Source organism: Capricornis sumatraensis, chromosome 4 (assembly GCF_032405125.1).
Source record: "Capricornis sumatraensis isolate serow.1 chromosome 4, serow.2, whole genome shotgun sequence".
Taxonomy (NCBI): domain Eukaryota; kingdom Metazoa; phylum Chordata; class Mammalia; order Artiodactyla; family Bovidae; genus Capricornis; species Capricornis sumatraensis.
In genome coordinates, this window is record NC_091072.1 from 132,229,293 (window position 1) to 132,254,413 (window position 25,121).

Below are 25,121 nucleotides of genomic sequence, written 5' to 3' on the forward strand. Positions count from 1 at the left end.
AAGGAAATAGCACCCCACTCCAGTACCCTTGCCTGGAAAATCCCATGGACAGAGGAGCCTGGTAGGCTACAGTCCATGGGGTTGCAAAGAGTCGGACATGACTGAGCGACTTCACTTTCAGTGACCAGTGAAGTGGGCAATGTGACTTGATTTGGTTTCCTATATAGTGAAAGCCATTGCCTTGTTTCATAATGATCAGGTCAAGTCACATTATATTTTTATTAGACATTATGTTACTACTGGGGACTATATAGTGTAAAATATTTGCTGTTATAAATTTACAACCTTATATTTTCTGTTCTTAAGAAAGTCTGCGTCATGAGCTTCCCAATTTCCTTCTAAAATAAGAATTGATTTCCCTAGTTTCACGTGTAGAAACTCTAGTCCTGATGAGTCAGTTTTCCTTTTTTATTGTCTCAATCTGATTTCCAGTCCTCTTTTTTTACCTATTGGAATTGTACGTATTTCTAAAGCCTTCAGTAAATGTTGCCTTCTGCTTGAAGCTTTTTCTGATTGTCCTTGTTGGTGGAATTTGATTCTCGCTTCACATTGGCACTTGCCATAAATGCTATTTATAATGAGCATGGTATCTATGGATATGCTTATCTTTCTAGATTGTGAGCTCTCTAAACAGAATGACTATGAAGTTCCCATTTTTGCCCTCAAAACCCAGTTCCTTGCATATATTAGTGCTCAACTGTTACTAATGTGAACCAGCTACTTTACCATTGAGTACATGTTTGTAATGTTTTATCCCTACTAGCCTGATCATATACAGATATTGAAATTCCACTTAGTATCCAATCATCCCTGTACTTACATGTATTAACCATGTATTTTTCTGAGAAAGAAGAAAATTTACACATTTGTGTGTATCCCCCAGAAAGACAAGGAAGGGACCAGAAATATTTAGAATTTAACTGTTCGAAACCATAAAAAAACAGTGGCTCAACTGACATGTTGTGTTTATCTGAGTGTTACTTTTCCCTCATTTCTAACAAATAAGTGACCATATGCTACTGTTACAAACAAAAAGCTATCAATTTGTATATTCTTATGATGTCTTCAGTTATAATCAGAATGAAATAGTTTTTAAAGTTATGTTTTGTCACTGAAATTGTCTTTTGGGCAAAATAGCCAATTTATGTTTTTTACCATTTATAATTATGTTTTCATTATATGAATTAAGATGAGGATCAGAAAAAGTCAACTGTGTAGACTTTATTATTTTAAATTAATAAGGCTATGGAAATTGTATATTTGTCCCACTGGTCTTGCTGATGTTGTAGGTTCTACTTCTAAATTACATACAATCTAAACTAACTTTTGTCTTGGTTTACTACTAATATTTTCCAGTTAACCAAGGTAGACTGTATCTTTGTAGAAAATATATTAACTTTAAAAAATTTAAATGTACCCTTTTTTCTACAATCAGGCATTTCCAACAATCTTAATGATCCATTTGAAATTTTTTATGTTCAACTGGTTTGTGTTTGTATCTGTTGACATTATGAGGAAAAGCCAAAATCGCCTTGCTCTGACTCATTCTACTGCTATATTATAAAGACATTGAATTTTTATATTAAGCAACCATGCATTATTTGATAAATGCAAACTGTATGCTGGTATATGAATAGTTTTAATTTGTATCTTTTTTTTGTTTGTTTTGGGATAAGGCTTTAGAAACCCTCTCATCAAAGGAATTTCTTGAAAATGCTTATGTTCTAGCAGTTCTTCTGTTCTTGGCTCTTATTCTGCAAAGGACATTTTTGCAGGCTTCCTACTATGTGACCATTGAGACTGGCATTAACCTGCGTGGAGCCTTGCTGGTACGTACAAGCTCTGAAGGATCCTGACCACAAACCATTCAGTGATAGGAATAGTTGAGAATTCAGTTTTGTTTTTCTCCTTCCATTTTCAGTTTGATATTATGACATCAATACTTTCAGGATCTACCTAATTAAAAAACCCATAAAGTTAATTAATAAACCCACTGAATTAAAAATACTTCTAATAATATATTAACATATTTTGAAATCTTGCATTTATTTACTTCTGTTACTGTTTGTTCCAAAGATTATGTTTAAATTTGAATATATGTTGAGATTATATCATCAGGAAAAATAAGTTTGTATTTAGTTGAGGATTAAAAGCAACAATGCTGAAGTAAAAATAATAGCTGACTTAAGATGGCATTATAGGGTTTTCTCCTTTTTTTCAGAAAATTTAAAAATCTTAGATTTTAATGCAAATAAATAAGCATAGTGTTGATTTTTAAAATTTGAACTTCAAATATGTTTTTTTTCCCTTTTTTGCAGGCCATGATATATAATAAAATCCTTCGGCTTTCTACATCTAATTTATCCATGGGTGAGATGACCCTGGGTCAGATCAATAACTTGGTCGCCATTGAAACCAATCAGCTCATGTGGTTCTTGTTCCTGTGTCCCAATCTATGGGCCATGCCTGTTCAGGTAGATCAATATGAGTAAGATTCTTATTTGCTGAGGAAATAATAAGAAATTATCAGTTTTTAAATTCGTTTGCTTTTTCATTTGAAAAGCTAATGTAATTCCAAAAAATATGGAATGCTGATTTATGGTGGATGACAACATTTTCCAGAAAAAGTTTGTGTCCTTTTAAAAGTTTGATGACTGTTTCTGGTCAAAAGCGTCTTGGGACCCCTCTGCAACTTCATGTAGTAAATTGGTTCAACACCAGTTGTACACATCATGTTGCTAAAAATAAATTCCTACTACTTAGCCTTCCCCAGATAAATCATCGTGAAATCCTACAGTCACAGCTGAGTTGACTTCCAAACAAACTTAATAGTTGTTCAGTTGCTAAGTTGTGTCCAACTCTTTGCGACCCCATGGACGGCAGCACACCAGGCTCCCCTGTCCTTCACTGTCTCCCAGAGCGTGCTCAAATTTTTAAACTTAATAATTAAGAACTACTACAATTTCACTAAAACATATGTCCTTTTATGCAGGGGTCCCCACATGCCTGCTCTTTCAGCCCTCGCCTTGTGTTTCCCTTTAGATCATCATGGGAGTGATCCTGCTCTACAATTTGCTTGGGTCCAGCGCTTTGGTTGGTGCTGCAGTCATTGTGCTCCTCGCGCCAATTCAATATTTCATTGCTACAAAATTGGCAGAAGCTCAGAAGAGCACTCTTGTAAGTAACATCTCTTGGAAACCGTATTAGGAAAATCTAGTAATGTGGTTTCATTTTTAAATATATAGGAAATTAATACCACTCAGGGTTCTTTGGAAATCATTATATTGAAATGAAATACCAATATTTCTTTTTCGTTCTTGGGCAGTGAATGTGCATTTTGTGGGTTGCACAACAGTTTTTAAAAGTGGATTTGACATCTAAGATTTAATGACCTTAAATGCTAAATACCACCACAAAGCCTGAGGTTTTTACAAGTCGTGATGTGATGATGAGGCTTTAGCTCTTGTAGATCACTTACTTACACTTAGCATATACTACAGAATACACTTACTTGTGCATTTGATTACATATATATTGGATGTCAATTACTGACGTGGGACAAATGGATCAAGGAATAAATAAAGGGTCAGACTTAGTGCTTCTGAGATTAAATGTTCTGAGGGTTGAGTCAGACCACGTGATGAGCTATGGAGTTACACTGAAATGTTTCAGTAGCAGCTGCTCTGCCTGAGTATGTTTATGGTCAACTTGGCAAGTAGGGAAAAGCTCAGTTATTGACCCTTTCTGGCTTCAGTTGGGCTTCCCAGGTGGCACAGTGGTAAAGAATCTGCCTGCCAATGCAGGAGATGCAAAAGATGATCCCTGGGTCAGGAAGATCCCCTGGAGGAGGAAATGGCAACCCACTCCAGTGTTCTTGCCTGGAAAATTCCATGGACAGAGGAGCCTGGTGGGCTGCAGGCCATGAGGTCGCAAAGAGTTGGACACAACTGAGCACACACACACACACACACGCACACACACACACACACACTCTGGCTTCAGTTTGCCATGAAATCATTTTATTTGAGCAAGAATTGGCTTCTTTTAAAGAAGTATTTGCAAATAATAAAATTATTGACATCATGTTTAGAAATAAAGTTTGATTAAATATGAGCCAGTTTGTCTACAAATCAGGCATGAAATGTAGAGATGCTACCACTGGTGGACCGTTTTCCAACCTGGTGTTTCCACTGTGACAAGTAAGTCCCTTGTCATGCAAATGGTTTTTATCACTTGTTTTTTCTGCTGCTTCTGGTGAGGTTCCTCATTACTCTAGGACATGAATGCAGAAAGGTGTGGAAGAGAGACTCAAAGAGGGGACATGAAAATCTAACATCTGATTCTCATTTTGCCATTCATACTGTAGTCATTCACTCACCAGCAATCATGGATAGGCAGTTAAGAACCTCAAGAGACAAAAAGATGAATAAAATCAGATCATTTGCTAATGCCATTTGCAGCAAGAAGGATGTGACGAGATTATCATCATACTAAATGAAGTAAGTCAAAAAGAGAAAGAAAAATATTATATGACAACACTAATGTGTGGAATCCGAAATATGACACAAATGAACCTATCTATGAAACAGAAACAGAATCAGGGACACAGAGAACACAGGTGGTTCACAAAGAGAAGGGCTTGGGAGAGAGATGGAGTGGGAGGCTGCGGTTAGCAGATACAAGGTTTTATATACAAAACGGATAAGCAACAAGGTCCTCCTGTATCGCACAGGGAACTGTATTCAATATCCTATGATAAACCATAATGGAGAAGAACATTTAAAAAATAATGTGTATGTATGTATATGTGTGTGTATATAATTGAGTCACTTTGTTGTATGGCAGTAATTAACACAATACTAAAACTCAACTGTACTTCAAAAAACTCAGATCATTTGCTGCTTTTGCTTCTTGCTATCTACCTTTTGCCACTCTGCAGCTCCTTTTAAGAGTTCACAGATGATACTGTACTTTCCTAGTAAATCTAATAGAATTTGGAGGAGGCTGATAGAATTGACTAAAGAGAGGCTTTTGTATCAGCCATGTCTCTACAGTTAATCCAGGTTGTTCAGTTCAGTTCAGTCGCTCAGTCGTGTCTGACTCTTTGCGACCCCATGAATCGCAGCACGCCAGGACTCCCTGTCCATCACCAACTCCCAGAGTTCACTCAGATTCACGTCCATCGAGTCAGTAATGCCATCCAACCATCTCATCCTCTGTTGGCCCCTTCTCCTCCTGCCCCCAGTCCCTCCCAGCATCAGAGTCTTTTCCAATGAGTCAACTCTTCGCATGAGGTGGCCAAAGTACTAGAGTTTCAGCTTTAGCATCATTCCTTCCAAAGAAATCCCAGGGTTGATCTCCTTCAGAATGGACTGGTTGGATCTCCTTGCAGTCCAAGGGACTCTCAAGAGTCTTCTCCAACACCACAGTTCAAAAGCATCAATTCTTCAGCACTCAGCCTTCTTCACAGTCCAACTCTCACAGCCATACATGACTGCTGGAAAAACCATAGCCTTGACTAGACGGACCTTAGTCGGCAAAGTAATGTCTCTGCTTTTCAATATGCTATCTAGGTGGGTCATAAGTTTTCTTCCAAGGAGTAAGCGTCTTTTAATTTCATGGCTGCAGTCACCATCTGCAGTGATTTTGGAGCCCCCCAAATAAAGTCTGACACTGTTTCCACTGTTTCCCCATCTATTTCCCATGAAGTGATGGGACCAGATGCCATGATCTTCGTTTTCTGAATGTTGAGCTTTAAGCCAACTTTTTCACTCTCCTCTTTCACTTTCATCAAGAGGCTTTTTAGTTCCTCTTCACTTTCTGCTTAAGGGTGGTGTCGTTAGCAATCAGTAAATCCAATTTAGCAATATGTGAGACCAGGTTTGATCCCTGGGTCGGGAAGATCCCCTGGGAAAGGGAATGGCAACCCATTCCAGTAGTCTTGCTCGGAGAATCCCTTGGACAGAGGAGCCTGATGGGCTACAGTCCATGGGGTTGCAAAGAATTGGACACAACCGAGCAACTAACACAACACAATAACAACAAAATCTAATTTAGGCTCTGTGACAGAGCTTATGAAGAAGGAGATAGAAATCTCTTGAAGTTAAAGATTATAGGCTTGGTTTCACTAAGTGTCTTATGAAGACTCACTGCGAATACACGCAACAGAGTACACTCACATTCCCAAATCAATAGTGACCTAACTTTTTTTACGTTCATTGTTCCTCATCTCCTAAGCATGAGTAATGGAGCTGAGGAGAGAATTAAATGATTTAGGTATGAGAAGGCACCCTTGGAAGTCTCTTTATCAACTCCTTACATGTCTGTATGTGTTTTCTGCAGACATCATTCAAGGAAATCGTATGAAACTTAAGACACTGCTTTTATTTAAACCAAAGCAAAAGAGGCATGAACAGTTTTTAGGTGGAAAGAAATTGGAGGCTGTCTCACTCAACTCTTCATTTTCACGTTGGAGGCAGAGCACAGAGAGTTTCACTATTTCTCCTAGGAATCTCACAGCCATCATTAGAGGCCAAGCCAGGCAGAAATCAAGTTCTTCTCAATCCGTATCCAGTAATGGCCTTGCCTCTCTGATCCACTTGGATGCAGCTTGCATTGTTTTTTATTCCTTCCTTTTATAGGATTATTCCACTGAGAGACTGAAGAAAACAAATGAAATACTGAAAGGCATCAAACTTCTAAAGCTGTACGCCTGGGAGCACATCTTTTGCAAGAGTGTGGAAGAGACAAGAATGAAAGAACTCTCCAGTCTCAAAACTTTTGCTCTTTATACATCACTCTCCAGTAAGTTGCTATCGCTCTGAGGATCACCAAAAACATGTGGTCTATTCGGTGTAACTTAGAATCATTGAGACATTTTAGACATCAGAGGAAGTACATTTATTTTCTCTATTTGTGAGGTCCTGTAGCCAGTAGCTAAACAAGTTTATTTAAATTTAATTTTTTGTTTTTTGATGTGGACCATTTTTAAAGTCTTTTTGAATTTGTTACAGTATAGATTCTGTTTTACATTTTGATTTTTTGGCTGTGAGACATGTGGGATTTTAGTTCCCAGACCAGGGATCAAACCCACATCTTCTGCATTTAAAGGCGAAGTCTTAGTGACTGGACACCCAGGGAAGTTCCTATTTAAATTTAAATTAAAGAGCAAAGTCAGCATAAGCTTAAAGTCAAGTAGCATTGAATTTGACTCCTTGCAAGTTTGTATCTTTGCCATGTTACTTGACATCTGATATCCTTGGTTTCTTCATCTGTAAACTGGGGATGGTCTGATCATTGAAACCCTCGTTTCAGTTGCAGTTGGAATGCATAGTGGGTTTTCAGTAAAAATTTGCTTATGGAAAATAGACTTGTGGACCCAGGAGGAGGAAGGAGAGGGTGGAACGAATTGAGAGGATAGCATTGAAACATATGCATTACCATATGTAAACTTAGGTGGCAGTGGAAATTTGCCGTATGACACAAGGAGCTCAAATCCAGTACTTTGTGACAATCTAGAGGAGTGAGATCGTCACTCTAGAGGAAGGTGGAAGGTGGGAGGGTGGTTCAAGAGGGAGGGGACATATGTATACATATGGACGATTCATGTTGCCATATGGCAGAAACCAACACAGTATTGTAAAGCAATTATCCTCCAATTTTTAAAAAATGTAAATTAAAAAATATCCATTGTAAAAATATTAACAAATAAATTGATTTGGCTATATTACTATTGATCTTATCCCCTAACCTCCTTAAAAATTATCTGCGGTTGTCTTCCCTGTCTCTTGGGGAGCTTATGATATTATATTTCTTTGAAGATTGCACTTGAAATGCCAGTTTTGGAAACTGAGGAGGAAAAAAGTCAACATTTCCAGGTAAAAAAAAAGCCAAACTACATTTATATAAAACCCTCTTTTTCCAGTACATGCTGAAGACTTTTTAAATACAAAGCTTTTCCTCCACAACTCTAATTTTAAAAACATGATTGTTTCGAAAATATTGTTGTTGTTTTCCTCAAAGGGTGACACTGAGTACTTGTAAGAAGAATGAGTTCATATTAGCAGAATTCTTATGAACTTAGCCAAACCACTCCCACCAATGTTTGATTTAGTTTGTATGTCAGTTTTGCTCCTTTCCATTGTTCTCAAGATTTTCAACAACTTTAAGTTTGGAGATTTATAGATGGTTTCCTCTTGAATTCTGAACTACTTGAGTCCTTAGATATTACAAACACTTCTTTTGTGAAATGGATGTAAGGAAAGTGTTTGGTTTATATAGCTCATTTATTTTAGCCCTAGTGCTGGATACATTAGAAAGGAAACGGGAAGATTTATATTCCAGCTCTGCACCACGACTCATACAGTGTCAAAATGCTAGAAGATGAAATGATTGATATCTACTTGCTTATATGATAGAACTGTAAGCTGCTGGCTCCTAAAATCTGTTTCTGTCTGCAGTATACTAAAGTTCTCATGGGGTAGATGGATGTGGCCAGAAATGGTGATGATGATAGTAATAGTAACTATGATAATAATAACAAAAACATTTTGAGATACTCAGCCAATTTTGCCATAAGTGACTATACATATTTCATCCTATTAAGTCCTCACAACAGCCCAGTGATCTTGATTCCATTATTAACTTCGTTTTGCAAATTAGAAGATTGAGGTTAGAGCTTAAATAACTTGAATTTCCCCAGATCATCCAGCGGCTAAATAATAGAGGTGGGTTGTTGAACTCAACCCAGTTACATAAGATTTGGGTTAGCTCTTGAAAGGCAGAGACAAAGGAGGAGAGGACAGAGGAGACCATTCTAGAAACAGAAAGCAAAGAAATCATGAAGATCAAAGAGCATAGTCACATTTTTATGATTATACGCAGCAGGAATTCTTGATGCAATGATGTGAAGTTCCACTTACACCATGTCCAAGTTTTATCATTTGATTACTTAAGAGTGTTGGTGGGAGTGAAGCGCTTCCACTATGTGAGTAGAATACAACTGGTTGTAAATCTCACCTCTGCCACTTCATAGCAGGTTGGCTTTGACCAAATCACTACTTCTGTTCTCCAAGCCTCAATTGTTCCATCCGTAACATTGGATGATAAAAATCTCTATCATGCAGCATTGTGGTAAAGATGATAATAGATGAAAGAATGCTGCAGATGTTGACTGACTTGTTGGTTGACTGTATTCCAGGCAGTATGTCAAGGGCTTTGTACTCATTGTGTATAAAGCACCTGGCAAGTGGGCTGGTGTTCAGTAACCTCACTCCCTCAGGTTCCTCCTCCAAAAATTGTTATAATAAAAATAATGCCTTTCTAGGGACTTTCCTGATGGTCCAGTGTTTTAAGACTTTACCTTCCAATGCAGAGGGTGCAGGTTCAACCCCTGGTCAGGGAGCTAAGATCCTACATGCCTCGCAGCCAAAACACCAAAACATAAAACAGAAGCAGTGTTCTAACAAATTCAGTAAAATTCTTCAAAGATGGTTCACATCAAAAAAATCTTTTTTAAAAAAAAGAGAGAGAGGATACCTTCTCACAGGTCTAGTGTGAGAATCAAATGAAACAGTGAATGTGGCACTGTTCTGTAGCTGTTAAAAATATTTTGTAAGTGGTATTTGCAGAAAACCATAAGAAAAAAAATGAAAGAAAAACGTCAGGCATACAACATAGCGGTTATTGTTGGGTCTTGGAGTGCAGGATGACCTGAAATGAAATCCTGCCTCAGTGCCTTATCCACTCTGCAACCTTGGTCAGCGTTTGGTGGCATCTTGGTTTCCTCATCAGGAAGTTGGGCTGTATTAAGCATACCTGGGGGAATTAAGTAAGATAATGTACATAAAAATGCTCAATCCACGGTATTGGAAAATATTGAAAAATAAAATTACATGGGACAAATGCTAATAGAACAGAAGATCCATCTCTATGAATCAATGTTCTTGCCACTGGAGATGATATCTGGGGGCAAAAGAAATTCTGTTGAATCATTTCCTAATCTCCACTTCCAAATGGATATGTGCTGTTTATGGATTTAATTTATTGGCAGAAAAAAGAATGAACGACACTTTTGTTTTTTCTCTCTTCACTTTGATAGTTTTACATGAAGAAGTGGGAAGAACATGAAGCTTTTGACCAGAAAAGTGTGGGTTTTAATCCAAGCTGTGTCATCTCTTAGTTTGGAACCTTGCCTGTTACTCATCCTTGCTGTTTTCTTTATTGCAGGGGGGTAGTTATAATCATTAAATAGGAGAATGCACATGAAGGTGGTCCTATCATGTGTGAGTAATGTGAGTTGCTGGGTAGTGGCAGAGTGAAGTGGTGGTGAGCACGGTCTGAGAAGCCCAGCTGTGTGACCTCGTGCGTCTCATTCTCATCTTTATGCTGAGGTAGAAATGGTCCCGCATCCTGCATTGGGTGCAGAGTGCCAGATAAGTAGTTTGTAATAAAACAGCAGCTGTTCTTGCTCTTCCTTATCAAGAGATTACTTATTTAAAGATATTTAGAATGAGTTATTGGAGAAGGAAATGGCCACCCTCTCCAGTATTCTTGCCTGGAGAATCCCAGGGATGGAGGAGCCTGGTGGGCTGCCGTCTATGGGGTCGCACAGAGTCGGACACGACTGAAGCAACTTAGCAGCAGCAGCAGAATGAGTTACAAATAATGATATGGAGGAAAAGAAAGAAATACACTTAGAAAAAGATAAGGTAACACTAGCCAGAGAAAGATGATGGAAACACGGCTCTTCATCTGGACTATTATGACTCTCAGAGCTGTGTTTGGATTGCTGGTACCGTACAAGAATTCAGGTTTGGTAGCTAAGCCTCTTGTGGACCTTTGAAAGCACAGGCTGAGTCCGTACGTGGTGGTAAGGACAGTTCGTGAAAGCAGATCATGAGAGCTGGTGGTGACTTTGGATGGATTCTCTTTTTTATTAATTAATTTTCATTGGAGTGTAGTTGCTTTACAGTGCTGTGTTAGTTTCCACTGTACAGCAAACAGTGAGTCAGCCATATGTACATACCTATGTCCCCTGCTTTTTGGGTTTCCCTCCTGTTTAGGACACCAAGGTACATGAAGTCAAGTTCCCTGTGCTATACCATAGGTTCTTGTTAATTCTCTATTTTACACACAGTATCAGTAGCGTACATGTATCAATCCCAATTTCCCAGTTCCTCCCACCACACACCTTTCCCCCTTGGTATCTATACATTTGTTCTATATGTCTGTGTCTCTTTTCCTCGTTTGCTAATTAAGTCTTCTACACCATTTTTCTAGATTCCACATATCTGCATTAATATACTATATTTGTTTTTCTTTTTCTGACTTTACTCTGTATAGATGGACTCTTCTGAGTGTTGAGAAAATTAGATTCGAGTTCTTACTCTGCTGTTGCCTGGCTCTGTTACCAACAATGCAGTTGCTTTTTGGTCCTCTGTCCCTAAAACTCTATGTTTTATGACAAAATAACTACAAGTCATCAACTTGGCTTTTGATTTTTTTTCCCTATTACTTCCAAATGCAAGTACTTTAGCCTAAATCTGAGTTTTTCTTATTTCAGTTCTGTGTATCGTACTTATCAAATGATAATGCACTATAGTCCTGGAGAGAGATTTAAACAAGCAGAGGGCCTAGGATATGGAGTTATTTTATCAAACAAAAGATCTCTAAGTGAAAATTAATATCACTTCAGGAAGGAGATTTTTCACATAATGTCAAATTCTTGCTTTTTTGTGTGAAAATGAAAGCGTTAACCGCTCAGTTGTGTCTCTTTGCAAACTCATGGACTGCAGCCCACCAGGCTTCTCTGTCCATGGGATTCTCCAGACAAGAACACTGGAGTGGATTGCCATTCCCTTCTTCAAGGGATCTTCCTGACCCAGGAATCAAACCCAGGTCTCCTGCATTAGAGGCCGATTCTTCACCATCTGAGCCACCAGGGAAGCCCCTTTTATTTGTGTAATATCCCAGTTTTCATATTTTTAAGTTAGTTTAGTGGGAAAAAAATGTAGACTGTAAATACTCTGAAGAATGTGTATTTGTTAAGTTCTAATAACTTAAGTAATTAAAGGATTATTTTATTTAAATTTTGCTGTTTGTAATGTTTCATAAAAATATAATTTGGGGGGACTTCCCTGGTGGTCCAGTGCTTAAGACTCCACACTTGTAATGCATTCCAATGCAGGGGGTTCCTTGCTGGGGAACTAAGATCCAGCTTGCTGTGTGGCTCTACCAAAAAAAGAAATCGATGCTCAAAAATAATTTTTCAATAAACTAGAACATTTTCTGGTTAAGACTCATGTGTGGGAGTTCACAACTGTGAACCAAGAAATACCAACTGGGAAATGTTTGTGGACTCAAAGACAAAATGTTATTTAATGCACTCAGTCCTTGATGTCTTCAAGGAAAGTTAAAATAATAATGAATAATTAAAGTTCCTGAAGAGGTTTCACAGTTCAATGACACTAATGTCTTTGCTTTCTTTCCACAGTCTTCATGAACGCGGCAATTCCCATAGCAGCTGTTCTTGCTGTAAGACGTGTTTTCTTACCTTTAGAAATGGAACCAAATCAGCGTTTAGAAATGACTTAGGAATAAGCATGTGTGGGTGACAACATGTATTACCACCTTTTGGCTGTCTCCAGTTTTCTCTTTGCTGTCTCCACTGTGATGGTTCTAATCTGGGGTTTCTCATCCATGGCACTGTGGAACTTTGGGCTCAATAATTAATTCTTGGTGTGCTTTGCATTAGGATGTCTAGCAGCGTCTCTGGCTTCCATTTATTAAATGTCATTAGTACCATCAAAAATATCCCCAGATACTGCCAAATGTGCCCAGAGAGCAAAATTAACAGAGGCTGAGAACTTACTGTTCTAACATCCATGACCTGGTTCCCGGACACTCTTACAACAGGATAGTACTAGATCAACAACCCCAAAATGTTAAATGATTACATTTCAAAAGAAAAGGACAAACCCAGGAACTGGTATTACATTTAGAAATGTAAGTTTGCCTTGGATACCAGTGTTGGCGATTTTAAGAAAGAGCCACAATAGGGACCCCCAAACAATGGAATTTTCTTTCTTCTTTCTCAAAAATTTAGTACCAGTTGGAAAGAGTCTGACTAGGTGTTAAGAACTCTGGATTCTCTCATAGTTATTCCCCCTTTTCAGTAATTTGACAGAAGTCAGTTTTCAGATCTTTAGAATCTGTTTTGCCCTTTTCACAAGTTTACTGCTAGACCTAATGTAGACCATTAAGCTCTCTAGTATTTTAGTGCTTAAGTACTCATGTGTTGTTTGTCTTAGGGAGTAATTTGGATGAAGTAATAGTATTTTTCAGAGTTGCAGTGGGCATGCTGGCATAGAAGATGGTGTTCGCTTTGTAAAATTTAATGTAAGTATTTGTGAAACTTTCTCCAGCTTTCTCTAAAACCCTTTCTTTGCACAGACGTTTGTGACCCATGCATATGCCAGCGGGAACAACCTCAAACCTGCAGAGGCCTTTGCTTCGCTGTCACTCTTCCACATCCTGGTCACCCCTCTCTTCCTGCTCTCCACCGTGGTCAGGTTTGCAGTCAAAGCCATTGTCAGGTATGTGCTGGAATGTCTGGCGTTTTTCGCTTGATTATAGAAATACTACTTGCTCATGTTGGGACTGGTTTAGGCATTTCTGTTGTGTCCAACTCTTTGCGACCCCACAGACTGTAGCCCAGCAGGCTCCTTTGACCATAGGATTCTCTGGGCAAGAATACTGAAGTGGGTTGCCGTGCTTTCCTCCAGGGAATCTTCCCGATCCAGGGATTGAACCTGCATCTCTTACGTCTCCTGCATTAGTAGGCAGGTTCTTTACCACTAGCAACACCTTGAAAGCCCACATGCTCATGATAGTAAGTTAGAAAATGTATAAAAAGAACATCTTAATCAGTGCCCAGAGATCACTTGGTATCAGAGATAACTTGTTAAAACTTTGCTATGAGACCTTTCAGTCCCTTATTTCATGTAAAAATAATTATTCTAAAATAAAAATGTTGAATTTTTTGGTTATTTTTTCCCTCATTAAGACCATATGCATGATATTTACTGGCTACATGATATTCCATTGTTTGGAAGTATTTGAATTTACTTAACGGTTACCACTTTATTGGACATTTAGAATATTTCTGTTTTCACCCTAACATAAATAATGTCTGAGAGAAGCATCTCTTTATCTTCAAACTTTTCTCTGATTATTTTCTAAAGTCAGATTTCTGGAAGTGTCAACATTCATTCTGATAAGTGTGCATCTTCTTAAGGCCCTTAATGAGTATGGCCATGTGGTTTTCCATTAAAGGAGATATAGGTCAAAAGGTGTAACAAGTTTTTAAGATTTTTTTAATGAGGATAGCCATAATGTTTTCCAGCAAAGCTGGGCCAGTTTATATTTTTACCGACAGTGATAATGTTCACATCAACACATATTTTCTGTTTTATTTTAGTTTAGTTTGGCAAAGAAAAAATAAATAAAATTCCAGACTCACAGTCTCTGCAAATGGGAAGACTTTGCAGAACTGAGTGCAGTGTTTTGTTCACTTTAAGTATATTTTTATAGTGTTTCTAATCAGTGTGGACCTCACCTTCGACTCACAATGTCCCATAGTACACAGCTATAAAAAGATGTGATCTGATAGTAATCATTTCCCCACTATTTTGACTTGTATTATATATATAATACATATGTTAGAAAACTGTATTATACTGCACCATATGTGCTTTAGTCTACTATCTTTGATAGGTATTCTTAAGGTAGTATTTTGCTTTTTGCTATGAAGTTTTATAAACCTTATAAAACCTCAGCATGTTTCATAAACAGTATTTATCATATTTATATCTGGCCTTTGGAAAAAAAAAAAAAACAAGATGTTGCAATACAGAAAGAAAACTGGAAAATTGAAGCCTTAACTCTACTAAGCGTAGTGTTGCCATTGCTAGTAACGTGGAGCATCTATCATAAGACCTTTAAAAATGAGGTAACTTTCCCAATGTTTATGTATCATTGAAAAAACTGGTATTTATTATTCAAAATAACAGAAGCTCCAGTTTTAGGCAATAGTATATGGTGACTTCATGACTTAATACAAAATATCATTATGCTGTGTATAACTTGTGTTAGTTGCTTGGCCGTGTCCGACTCTTTGTGACCCCATGGACTGTAACCTGCCAGACTCCTCTGTCCATACTGTTCATGGAATGCTCCAGGTAAGAATACTGGAGTAGATAGCCATTCCCTTCTCCAGGGAATCTTTCTGACCCAGGGATCGACCCAGGTCTCCTGTATTGCAGACAGATTCTTTTACCATCTGAGCCGCTAGGAAGCCCCAAAGGTTAGCTCACTGCATTGTCCAGGAAATGAACCCAGGTCAACTGCTTGGGTAGATGGGTGAATTTAACTAAGATGACCATGATATCTACTACTGTGAGCAAGAATCCCTTAGAAAATGGAGTAGCCATCGTAGTCAACAAAAGAGTCCAAAATGCAGTCCTTAGCAATCTCAAAAATGACAGAACGATCTCTGTTTCCAAGGCAAGCCATTCAATATCACAGCAATCAAAGTCTATGTCCCAACCAGTAATGCTGAAGAAACTGAAGTTGAACGGTTCTATGAAGACCTACAAGACCTTCTAGAACTAAACACAGAAAAGATGTCCTTTTCATTATAGGGGACTAGACTGCAAAAGTAGGAAGTCAAGAAATACCTGGAGTAACAGCCAAATTTGGCCTTGGAGTAAAGAATGAAGCAGGGCAAAGGCTAACAGAGTTTTGCCAAGAAAACACACTGGTCATAGCAAACACCCTCTTCCAACAACACAAGAGAAGACTACACTTGGACATCACCAGATGGACAATATCAAAATCAGATTGATTATATTCTTTGCAGCCAAAGATGGAGAAGCTCTATACAGTCAGCAAAAACAAGCCTGGGAGCTGACTGTGGCTCAGATCATGAACTCCTTATTGCCAAATCCAGACTTAAATTGAAGAAAGTAGGGAAAACCACTAGACCATTCAGGTATGATCTAAATCAAATCCCTTGCAATTATACAGTGGAAGTGACAAAAAGATTCAAGGAATTAGATCTTGATAGACAGAGTGCCTGAAGAACTATGGATGGAGGTTCGTGACATTGTACAGGAGGCAGTAATCAAGACCGTCTCCAAGAAAATGAAATGCAAAAGGGTTGTCTGAGGAGGCCTTACAAATAGCTGAGAGAAGAAGAGAAGCAAAAAGCAAGGGAGAAAGGAAAGATATACCCATTTGAATGGAGAGTTCCAAAGAATAGCAAGGAGAGATAAGAAAGCCTTCTTCAGTGATCAGTGCAAAGAAATAGAGGAAAATAATAGAATAGGAAAGACTAGAGATCTCTTCAAGAAAATTAGAGATACCAAGGGAACATTTCATGCAAAGATAGGCACAATAAAGGACAGAAATGGTATGGATGTAACAGAAGCAGAAGATATTAAGAAGAGCTGGCAAGAATACACAGAACTATACAAAAAAGATCTTCACAAGTCAGATAAACACGATGGTATGATCACTCACCTAGAGCCAGACATCTGGAATGCGAAGTCAAGTGGGCCTTAGGAAGCATCACTACAAACAAAGCAAGTGGAGGTGATGGAATTCCAGTTGAGCTATTTCAAATTCTAAAAGATGATGCTGTAACAGTGCTGCACTCAATATGCCAACAAATTTGGAAAACTCAGCAGTGACCACAGGACTGGCAAAGGTCAGTTTTCATTCCAATCCCTAAGAAAGGCAATGCCAAAGAATGCTCAAACTACCGCACAATTGTACTCATCTCACACACTATCAAAGTAATGCTCAAAATTCTCCAAGCCAGGTTTCAAAAGTACGTGAACCATGAACTTCCAGATATTCAAGCTGGATTTAGAAAAGGCAGAGGAACCAGAGATCAAATTGCCAACATCCCCTGGATCATTGAAAAAGCAAGAGAGTTCCAGAAAAACATCTATTTCTGCTTTGTTGACTATGTGGAAGCCTTTGACTGTGTGGATCACAAGAAACTGTGGAAAATTCTGAAAGAGATGGGAATACCAGACCACCTGACCTGCCTCTTGAGAAATCTGTATGCAGGTTGGGAAGCAGTTAGAACTGGACACAGAACAACAGACTGGTTCTAAATAGGGAAAGGAGTACGTCACAGCTGTATATTGTCACCCTGCTTATTTAACTTATATGCAGAATACATCTTGAGAAACTCTGGGCTGGAGGAAACACAAGTTGGAATCAAGATTGCTGGGAGAAATATCAATAACCTCAGATACACAGATGACATCACCCTTATGGCAGAAAACGAAGAAAAACTAAAGAGCCTCTTGATGAAAGTGAAAGAGGAGAGTGAAAAAGTTGGCTTAAAACTCAACATTCAGAAAACTAAGATCATGGCATCTGGTCCCATCACTTCATGGAAATATACGGGAAAACTGTGGAAACAGTGTCAGACTTTATTTTTGGGGGCTCCAAAATCACTGCAGATGGTGACTGCAGCCATGAAATTAAAAGATGCTTGCTCCTTGAAAGAAAAGTTATGACCAACCTAGACAGCAGAAAGCAGAGACATTACTTTGCCAACAACGGTCTGTCTAGTGAAGGCTACGTTTTTTCCTGTGGTCATGTATGGATGGGAGAGTTGCACTATAAAGAAAGCGGAGCGCTGAAGAATTGATGCTTTTGAACTGTGGTGTTGGAGAAGACTCTTGAGAGTCCCTTGGACTGCAAGGAGATCCAACCAGTCCACTCTAAAGGAAATTAGTCCTGAATATTCACTGGAAGGACTGATGCTAAAGCTGAAACTCCCATACTTTATTTGGCCACCTCATGTGAAGAACTGACTCATTGGAAAAGATCTGGATGCTGGGAAAGATTGAAGGAAGGAGAAAGGGATGACAGAGGATGAGATGGTTGGATGGCATCACCAACTTGATTGACATGAGTTTGAGTAAAGTCCAGGAGTTGGTATTGGACAAGGAGGCCTGGTGTGCTGCAGTCCATGGGGTCGCAAGGAATTGGCCATGACGGAGTGACTGAACTGAACTAGACATCTGCTTGGATACAGCTATGCTCACCACTATACTGCCACACCTTATCTTATTATAAATCAAATTGTGCTTGCTTACACTAATTCATATCATGATCATTACAACCCTATTCTGTAAGATATGTCATTAGTAACAGACTCTGGAGCTGTTCAGCATTTAAAGCTCAGGCCGTCTGGACTCATCTGCCCTCATTTCGTTTGTTCATTGTTCTGCCTTCTGAAACACTCATACGGATCACTGACTGGTTTCTGTAGCACCACTTCCAAATTAGGCAGTGCCCTGGAAGAGAAGCCACTTCAAACAATAAAACTGATAAATGGCCAGAGTCTGCTATTTTAGTTCTTATTTTCATTTTCTCCATTTAATAGTTGCCCCTCGCATTGCTGCCTTCTTAATCGAATTTGACTTTGTGCTACAAGTAGAGATAGAAAACAGTTGATAACTAATAATAGATCACTCCTCTGAAATCAGGAGGTTGCCAAGCAGTGAAAGGACTTTAACTATGTTACTAAGAAAAAAAAAAACAAGCTAATTAATCTAGGGATATGTGTTTCCCCAAGTCCACAGTATATAATCCTGCTGTAGTGCATCCTAGTGAAACTGAGAGTGGATCATAATCCCTGTGTATTTGTGCATTGCACTCGCTCTTCTGTATGTTCCAGGGAACAGGCATTTGCCAGTTTGATAAAGACCAGTCCGTTTTCAGGGCTCAGCTCCAGATTTCCCAAGCCATAGGCCAAATGGAATCAGCTTATAAAAGCTTGCTTCTCTAAAGTGAATTTCAGTGGTTGATTTGTGGGTCCTAGGGAAATGACCAGTCAACAGAAGAGGCCAGTGCTTTTTCCCACTGTGTGCTGGTTCTTGGAAACTAAATGAGCATTTTTCCCAGTGTGGACTGGGCTCGGCATTTTCCTCTGCGCCTGAGATCCCATGACCAGTCTTGAATGCCAGTTGGCCTCAGCGAGTTGAAGCAGCCTGTTTATAATTGGAGACTTTGGTTAGCTGATTTTGAAACTGCTTCTCAGGACTGTAGAAGTCCAAGTTATTTGCTACATTCAGATGCATTCTGAAATTTGGTGGGTTAGAATGGGGTGCAACATATACCCCAACGTGTGCTTCATGTGCATGTGAGAGACGTGTGAACTTCTCTGCTATAGGGAAATTCTGTGCCATGAGAAATGTGTTGCCTCAAGACAATTCTATGCTTTCTTTTAAAAATGTTTAGCTTGTTAGATACAATTGTTTGTGGTGCTCAGTGGGTGGGACCTTATACATACATAATAAAATGGAAGAAAGAGTCAATTAAAGATTCAGATTATTCCTTCTTAACTCCAGCATTCCACACCATTTGAGTTCTTTCGACCTTTTACGATGATATGTTCCAGTCTGCATTTGCAAAATGGAAGGAAAGAAGTGAGGAAAAAGTAGGAAAGTCACTAATTTCTTAAATATTAAAATACTTGAATAAGAGTAGTCTTTTTCTGGATGCTTGCTTTTCTTGTCCTCTTTAGTTTCTTTGTAAGAAAATAGTTAATGTAAATTGCTTTTCTGGAGGAAAATGTCAGTTGCTATGTTGTATCCTTTATAAATAATTTGAGTTTAGGTTTCTGGTATTTGAAGTATAATGCAGTATCTATGTCCAAAGATGTCATTTGCCAAGGAAAAAATGTGTAAAACGAATCCCTTGCTTTGTTGGAAGATACTTTTGTGTCCTTTCTCTCGTGTACCTCCCAGAGGAAAGTATATTTGGCCAGTCTACTCTGATTACCTTCAATCAAATAAATTGTTACTGATATTTATCATAGAGCCTGCTCACAGGTTGACCTGGTCTGCATTTACAAAACTTTCAAATGCCCCAAAACATAGTACTTGTCTGAGATACTCATGTGTGTGTGTATGCTCAGTCATGTCTGACTCCGTGACCTCACAGACTGTAGTCCACCATCCTCTGTCCATGGGATTTCCCAGACAAGAATACTGGAGTGGGTTGCCATTTTCTCCTCCAGGGGATTGAACCCACATCTCTTGAGTTTCTTGCATTGGCAAGTGGATTCTTTACCAGGAGTGCCACCTGGGAAGCCCCAGGTACTCAAACTGTAGCTAACCACTTAAACTTGGAAAGTGAAAAAATACCATGGGTAAAAAGTTGGCTTAAAGCTCAACATTCAGAAAATAAAGATATGGCATCTGGTCCCATCACATCATGGGAAATAGATGGGGAAACAGTAAACTTTATTTTTGGGGGCTCCAAAATCACTGCAGATGGTGACAGCAGCCATGAAATTAAAAGACGCTTACTCCTTGGAAGAAAAGTAATGACCAACCTAGATAGCATATTCAAAAGCAGAGACATTACTTTGCCAACTAAGGTCCATCTAGTCAAGGCTATGGTTTTTCCTGTTGTCATGTATGGATGTGAGAGTTGGACTTTGAAGAAGGCTGAGCGCCGAAGAATTGATGCTTTTGAACTGTGGTGTTGGAGAAGACTCTTGAGAGTCCCTTGGACTGCAAGGAGATCCAACCAATCCATTCTGAAGGAGATCAACCCTGGGATTTCTTTGGAAGGAATGATGCTAAAACTGAAGCTCCAGTACTTTGGCCACCTCATGCGAAGAGTTGACTCATTGGAAAAGACTCTGATGCTGGGAGGGATTGAGGGCAGGAGGAGAAGGGGACGACCGAGGATGAGATGGCTGGATGGCATCATGGACTCGATGGACGTGAGTTTGAGTGAACTCCGGGAGTTGGTGATGGACAGGGAGGCCTGGCGTGCTGCGATTCATGGGGTCGCAAAGAGTCGGACATGACTGAGCGACTGAACTGAACTGAACATAAATTTAAATACTAGGACTTCCCTGGTGGTCCAGTGATTAAGACTTCACCTTCCAATGTAACAGTTGGAAATTAAATCTGTGGTTGGAGAGCTAAGATCCCACATGCCAAGTGGCCAAAAAACCAGAGCATAAACAACAGAAGCAATATTGTAGCAAATTCAGTAAAGACTTTAGAAATGATTCATATCAAAAAAGTTTTTAAAAAATGAAATACGTTTATGAATTACCTTGTCAAATAAGAAATTAGTAAAACGCTGAACAATAAAGGTGATGGAGGCAGGATAGGAAATTGGTTGGGATCAAATGTACCTGCTTGCAATACCTGCACAGCAACTATTCAACCACAAGCACTGTTCAACTACAGGCATGTTATTTGGTGCCTCTATGGGTCAGTTTCCTCACTTATCAGATGAGCATCATAAGGCCTCCTGCTTATGGAAGTTGGGAGAATTACATGGAAAATGTCCAGCACATTGCCTAAATATATTAAATATTGAACAAATCTCCATTTTATTAATGTGCCTCTATTTTACTAAATTCCATTCCATGCTTCAGAGAAGTGTCTTTCTGTGGGCCCACATTCAATTATTAAGTGGTTTAGGTATCTTGCTAAACACTGGGGATGGCAGCAATGAGAGATGGGGTGAGGTCCACAGGAGTCCACAGTCTAGCTGGAGAAACTGGGCAGGGAAGCTAGTTATACCATGGTGCATAATGCTGTGATAGAGCACTACAGAATGCCATGGGCCATATATAAGGCTCATTGAAGCTTATCGAGAAAGGAGGGAGACAGTCTAGTCAGTACCTTCTAGGACTAAATTGCATGTAGTGGGAGAAAGGTCCTGATGTGGCAAGCAATAGGGGATAAAGCTGGAGAGTGAGCAGATAGAGGATGCCAACGATGCTGAAAAGTGCAGGGTGGCCATTTGTTATTTTAAGGCGAGGAATGTTTGAACAGATTTGCATTGTAAAAATAGGACCCTGGCAGCATGGTGGCAGTTACTTCACCCTTGGTCAGGATTCACGCATTTTCCATAATTGTTTTGCCTCTGTGAGTTCTAAAAGCCCCTCGTATGAACAGGAAATGCTTTTTGTATTACCTATTTATTCATTCAGCAGACATTTCTTGAGGAATTGCTATGTTATATTTTTGGCACTGGGCTAGATTCTGAAGATGAAAATCTTGTTTTAAAGACCTCACAGTCTAGTGGGAGAGATAGACAGTAACAAAACAAATAAAATAGCAGTTCAGGGGACCCTTAGCCAGAGAGCCTGGAATAATGGGGACAAGGGAGGGGAAATGGAGGGGGAGGTTCAGAAAAGTGCTAGTATTGGGTCCTCTGAGGTTCACTAATTGGAGATCCAAAGTGGGACCTTATGAAAAGGAAAGAAAGTTCCACCCATGCTCCAGTCACACTGGAGCATTGCTTCCTCATGTTCAGCAAGAATTGTTGTTGTTTAGTCTCTAAGTCATGTCCGACGCTTTCACCACCCCATGGACTGTAGCCTGCCAGGTTCTTCTGTCCATGGGATTTCCCAGGCAAGAATACTGGAGTGGATTGTCATTTCCTTCTCCAGGGAATCTTCCCAATCCAGAGATCCAACCCCTGTCTCCTGCACTGGAGGCAGACTACCACTGAGCCACCTGCAAAGACCTTCAGCCAGAATGGGGATCGTTAATTTCATATAAGCTTCAGTGAGATTTGTATGTGTGCTAGAAATGGAAAATTGAGTCAACTGAGCTTACTTGAATGTCTGAATCATTGGTTTATACCTCTTTGACTGATTCAACAAGCATTCATTGAGTAATGTGTGCCAGGGGCTCCTGGACTTAGAATTCCAAAGACACACGAACCCGGCCATGTACTTTGTACACAGAGACATAGTGTGAGGTTGTTTAAAAGGTATTCCTCTGATCTATAAAGCTGTGCTCCTTAAAATCCAGTCTCTTCAAGACATTAGAACAGAATGACAATGTCTACAAAAGTAAAGAAAGGAACGCCATTTCATAAGGCATTTCTACACCGTCTTTCAAGTCTGTATGATCAGGCTTTGCTGTCAAGGACTTAAAGAGAGTGCAAAACCCAAAACTCTCTTTTTTTTCTTTTGGTTCTGAAATTATTTTTTAAATATCAGTAATATATATACAACATACAGTTTATCATTTAAACCACTTTAAGTGTACAGTTCAGTGGCTTTCAGTACATTACCACAGTCCATCTCCAGAACTTTTTCATTTTCTTAAATTGAAACTCTATAATCACTAAACAGTAACTCCCCTTATACCTCTCTTCCCAGGCCCTGGTGACCACCACTGACTTTCTGCCTCTATGAATCTGTGTATTCTGGCTACCTCATATAAGTGGAATTAAGCAATTTTTGTGTTTTTTTTTTGTGTGTGTGTGTGTGTGTGTGCCTGGCTTATCTTATTTAGCATAATGTTTTCAAGGTTTATTATCCATGTTGTCATAATTCAAATATATTAAAGTCAGGAATTCAGGAACCATGGAAAAAAAGTATGGCAGATGCTCAAAAAATTAAACATAGAATTACCATATGATCTAGCAATTCCAGTTTTGGGTGTATACCCAAAAGAATTGAAAGCAGGGACTTGAATAGATGTCTGTACACTCATCTTCATAGCAGCATTAATCACAATAACCAAAAAGTGAAACAACCCAAACGTCCATCAACAGATGAATAAACTAAATACAGCATATACATACAATGGAATATTATTCAGCCAAAGCTTTCCTTACACATTTCTTTTTAGTGAAATCTAAAAAATATTGGGCTGGCCAAAACATTAGTTCAAGTTTTTCCTCAAGATGTTCTGAAAAAGCCTGAACAAATGTTTTGGACAACCCAATACAACAAACTCATGAATATAACAGAAAAGAAATTCACCAAGATATAAAGAACTAGTGGTTCTCAATAGTATTGAAATTACCATTGGGGAAAGGGAAGGAGGGAGGCGCTACAAAGGCATAGGACATTAAGAGGTCTAAACTCTTGTGTATAAGACAAGCTACAAAAGATATATTGTATAACACAGGTAATATAGCCAGTGTTTTATAACTATAAATGGAGTATAACCTTTAAAAACTGTGAGCCACTTTACTGTACACCTATAACTTATATACTATTGTATCAACTAAACTTCCATTAAGAATTATTTCTCATATGAAATTAACATATGCACACCACTACTGATATATATAAAATAGATAACCAATAAGGAAGTACTGTATAGCACAGGGAACTATACATAATATTTTGTAGTGAACTACAAGGGAAAAGAATCTAAAAAGAAGTATATGTGTATATATAGATAGACAGTTAGATGCAGATATATATATCTCGATTCCTGTGCTGTGCACCTGACACTAACACGATGTTGTAAATCAACTATTGTTGTTGTTGTGTAGTTGCTAAGTTGTGTCCCACTCTGCAACCCCATGGACTATAGCCTGCCAGGCTCCTCTGTCTTGGGATTTCCCAGGCAAGAATATGGGAGTGGGCTGTCGTTTCCTTCTCCAGGGGGTCTTCCTGACCCCAGGATCAAATCCAGGTCTCCCACATTGCAGGTGGATTCTTTACTGTCTGAGCCACCAGGGAAGCCCAAGAATACTGGAGTGGGTAGCCTATCCCTTCTCCAGGGGATCTTCCCGACCCAGGAATTGAACCAAGGTCTCCTGCATTGCAAGCAGATTCTTAACCAGCTGAGCTACCAGGGAAGCCCCTACTTCAGTTAAAAAAAAAAAAAAAACCTCACAAAATTTAATGATTTGTTTTCTGTAAATGAAATTTACAAGTTAATAGATAGACTGCCCTAGTGGGTTTTATTTACCTTCATGTTTCAGAAGAAAGTAAGCAGTTTCTATGGACTACAAGGCTATAGGGCTTAAAGTTCATGGGCAACAAACTGAATTAAATTTACTTTTCTTCTCTTTTTTATTATCTGTCTTTTTAAATTTTGTATTGTCTCTTGCGTCTCCTGCATTGCAGGCAGATTCTTTATCATCTGAGCCACAGGGCATCACCCTTTATTAATAACTGCTGTACAGCAAAGTAATTCAGTTATATGTACAGATACTTTTCCTTATTTTATTAGTCTGTCACAAGAACAAACTACTGAGACCTACCTGGGGGCACTTGACTACCAGCTCAAATGAAAAATAGAAAA

General features: G+C 38.9%; 1 protein-coding gene across 1 annotated transcript in view; it reads left to right on the plus strand.

Moving 5' to 3' along the window:
* The window catches only part of ABCC9 (ATP binding cassette subfamily C member 9), a 159,194-nt gene that overhangs the window by 22,810 nt on the left and 111,263 nt on the right, over positions 1–25,121 (plus strand). The window contains exons 8-13 of the mRNA XM_068970261.1: positions 1,677–1,829; positions 2,319–2,474; positions 3,043–3,177; positions 6,642–6,804; positions 12,494–12,534; positions 13,453–13,595. Of these exons, the coding sequence (XP_068826362.1) occupies positions 1,677–1,829; positions 2,319–2,474; positions 3,043–3,177; positions 6,642–6,804; positions 12,494–12,534; positions 13,453–13,595 (791 nt within the window). The remainder of the gene's footprint in view (positions 1–1,676; positions 1,830–2,318; positions 2,475–3,042; positions 3,178–6,641; positions 6,805–12,493; positions 12,535–13,452; positions 13,596–25,121) is intronic.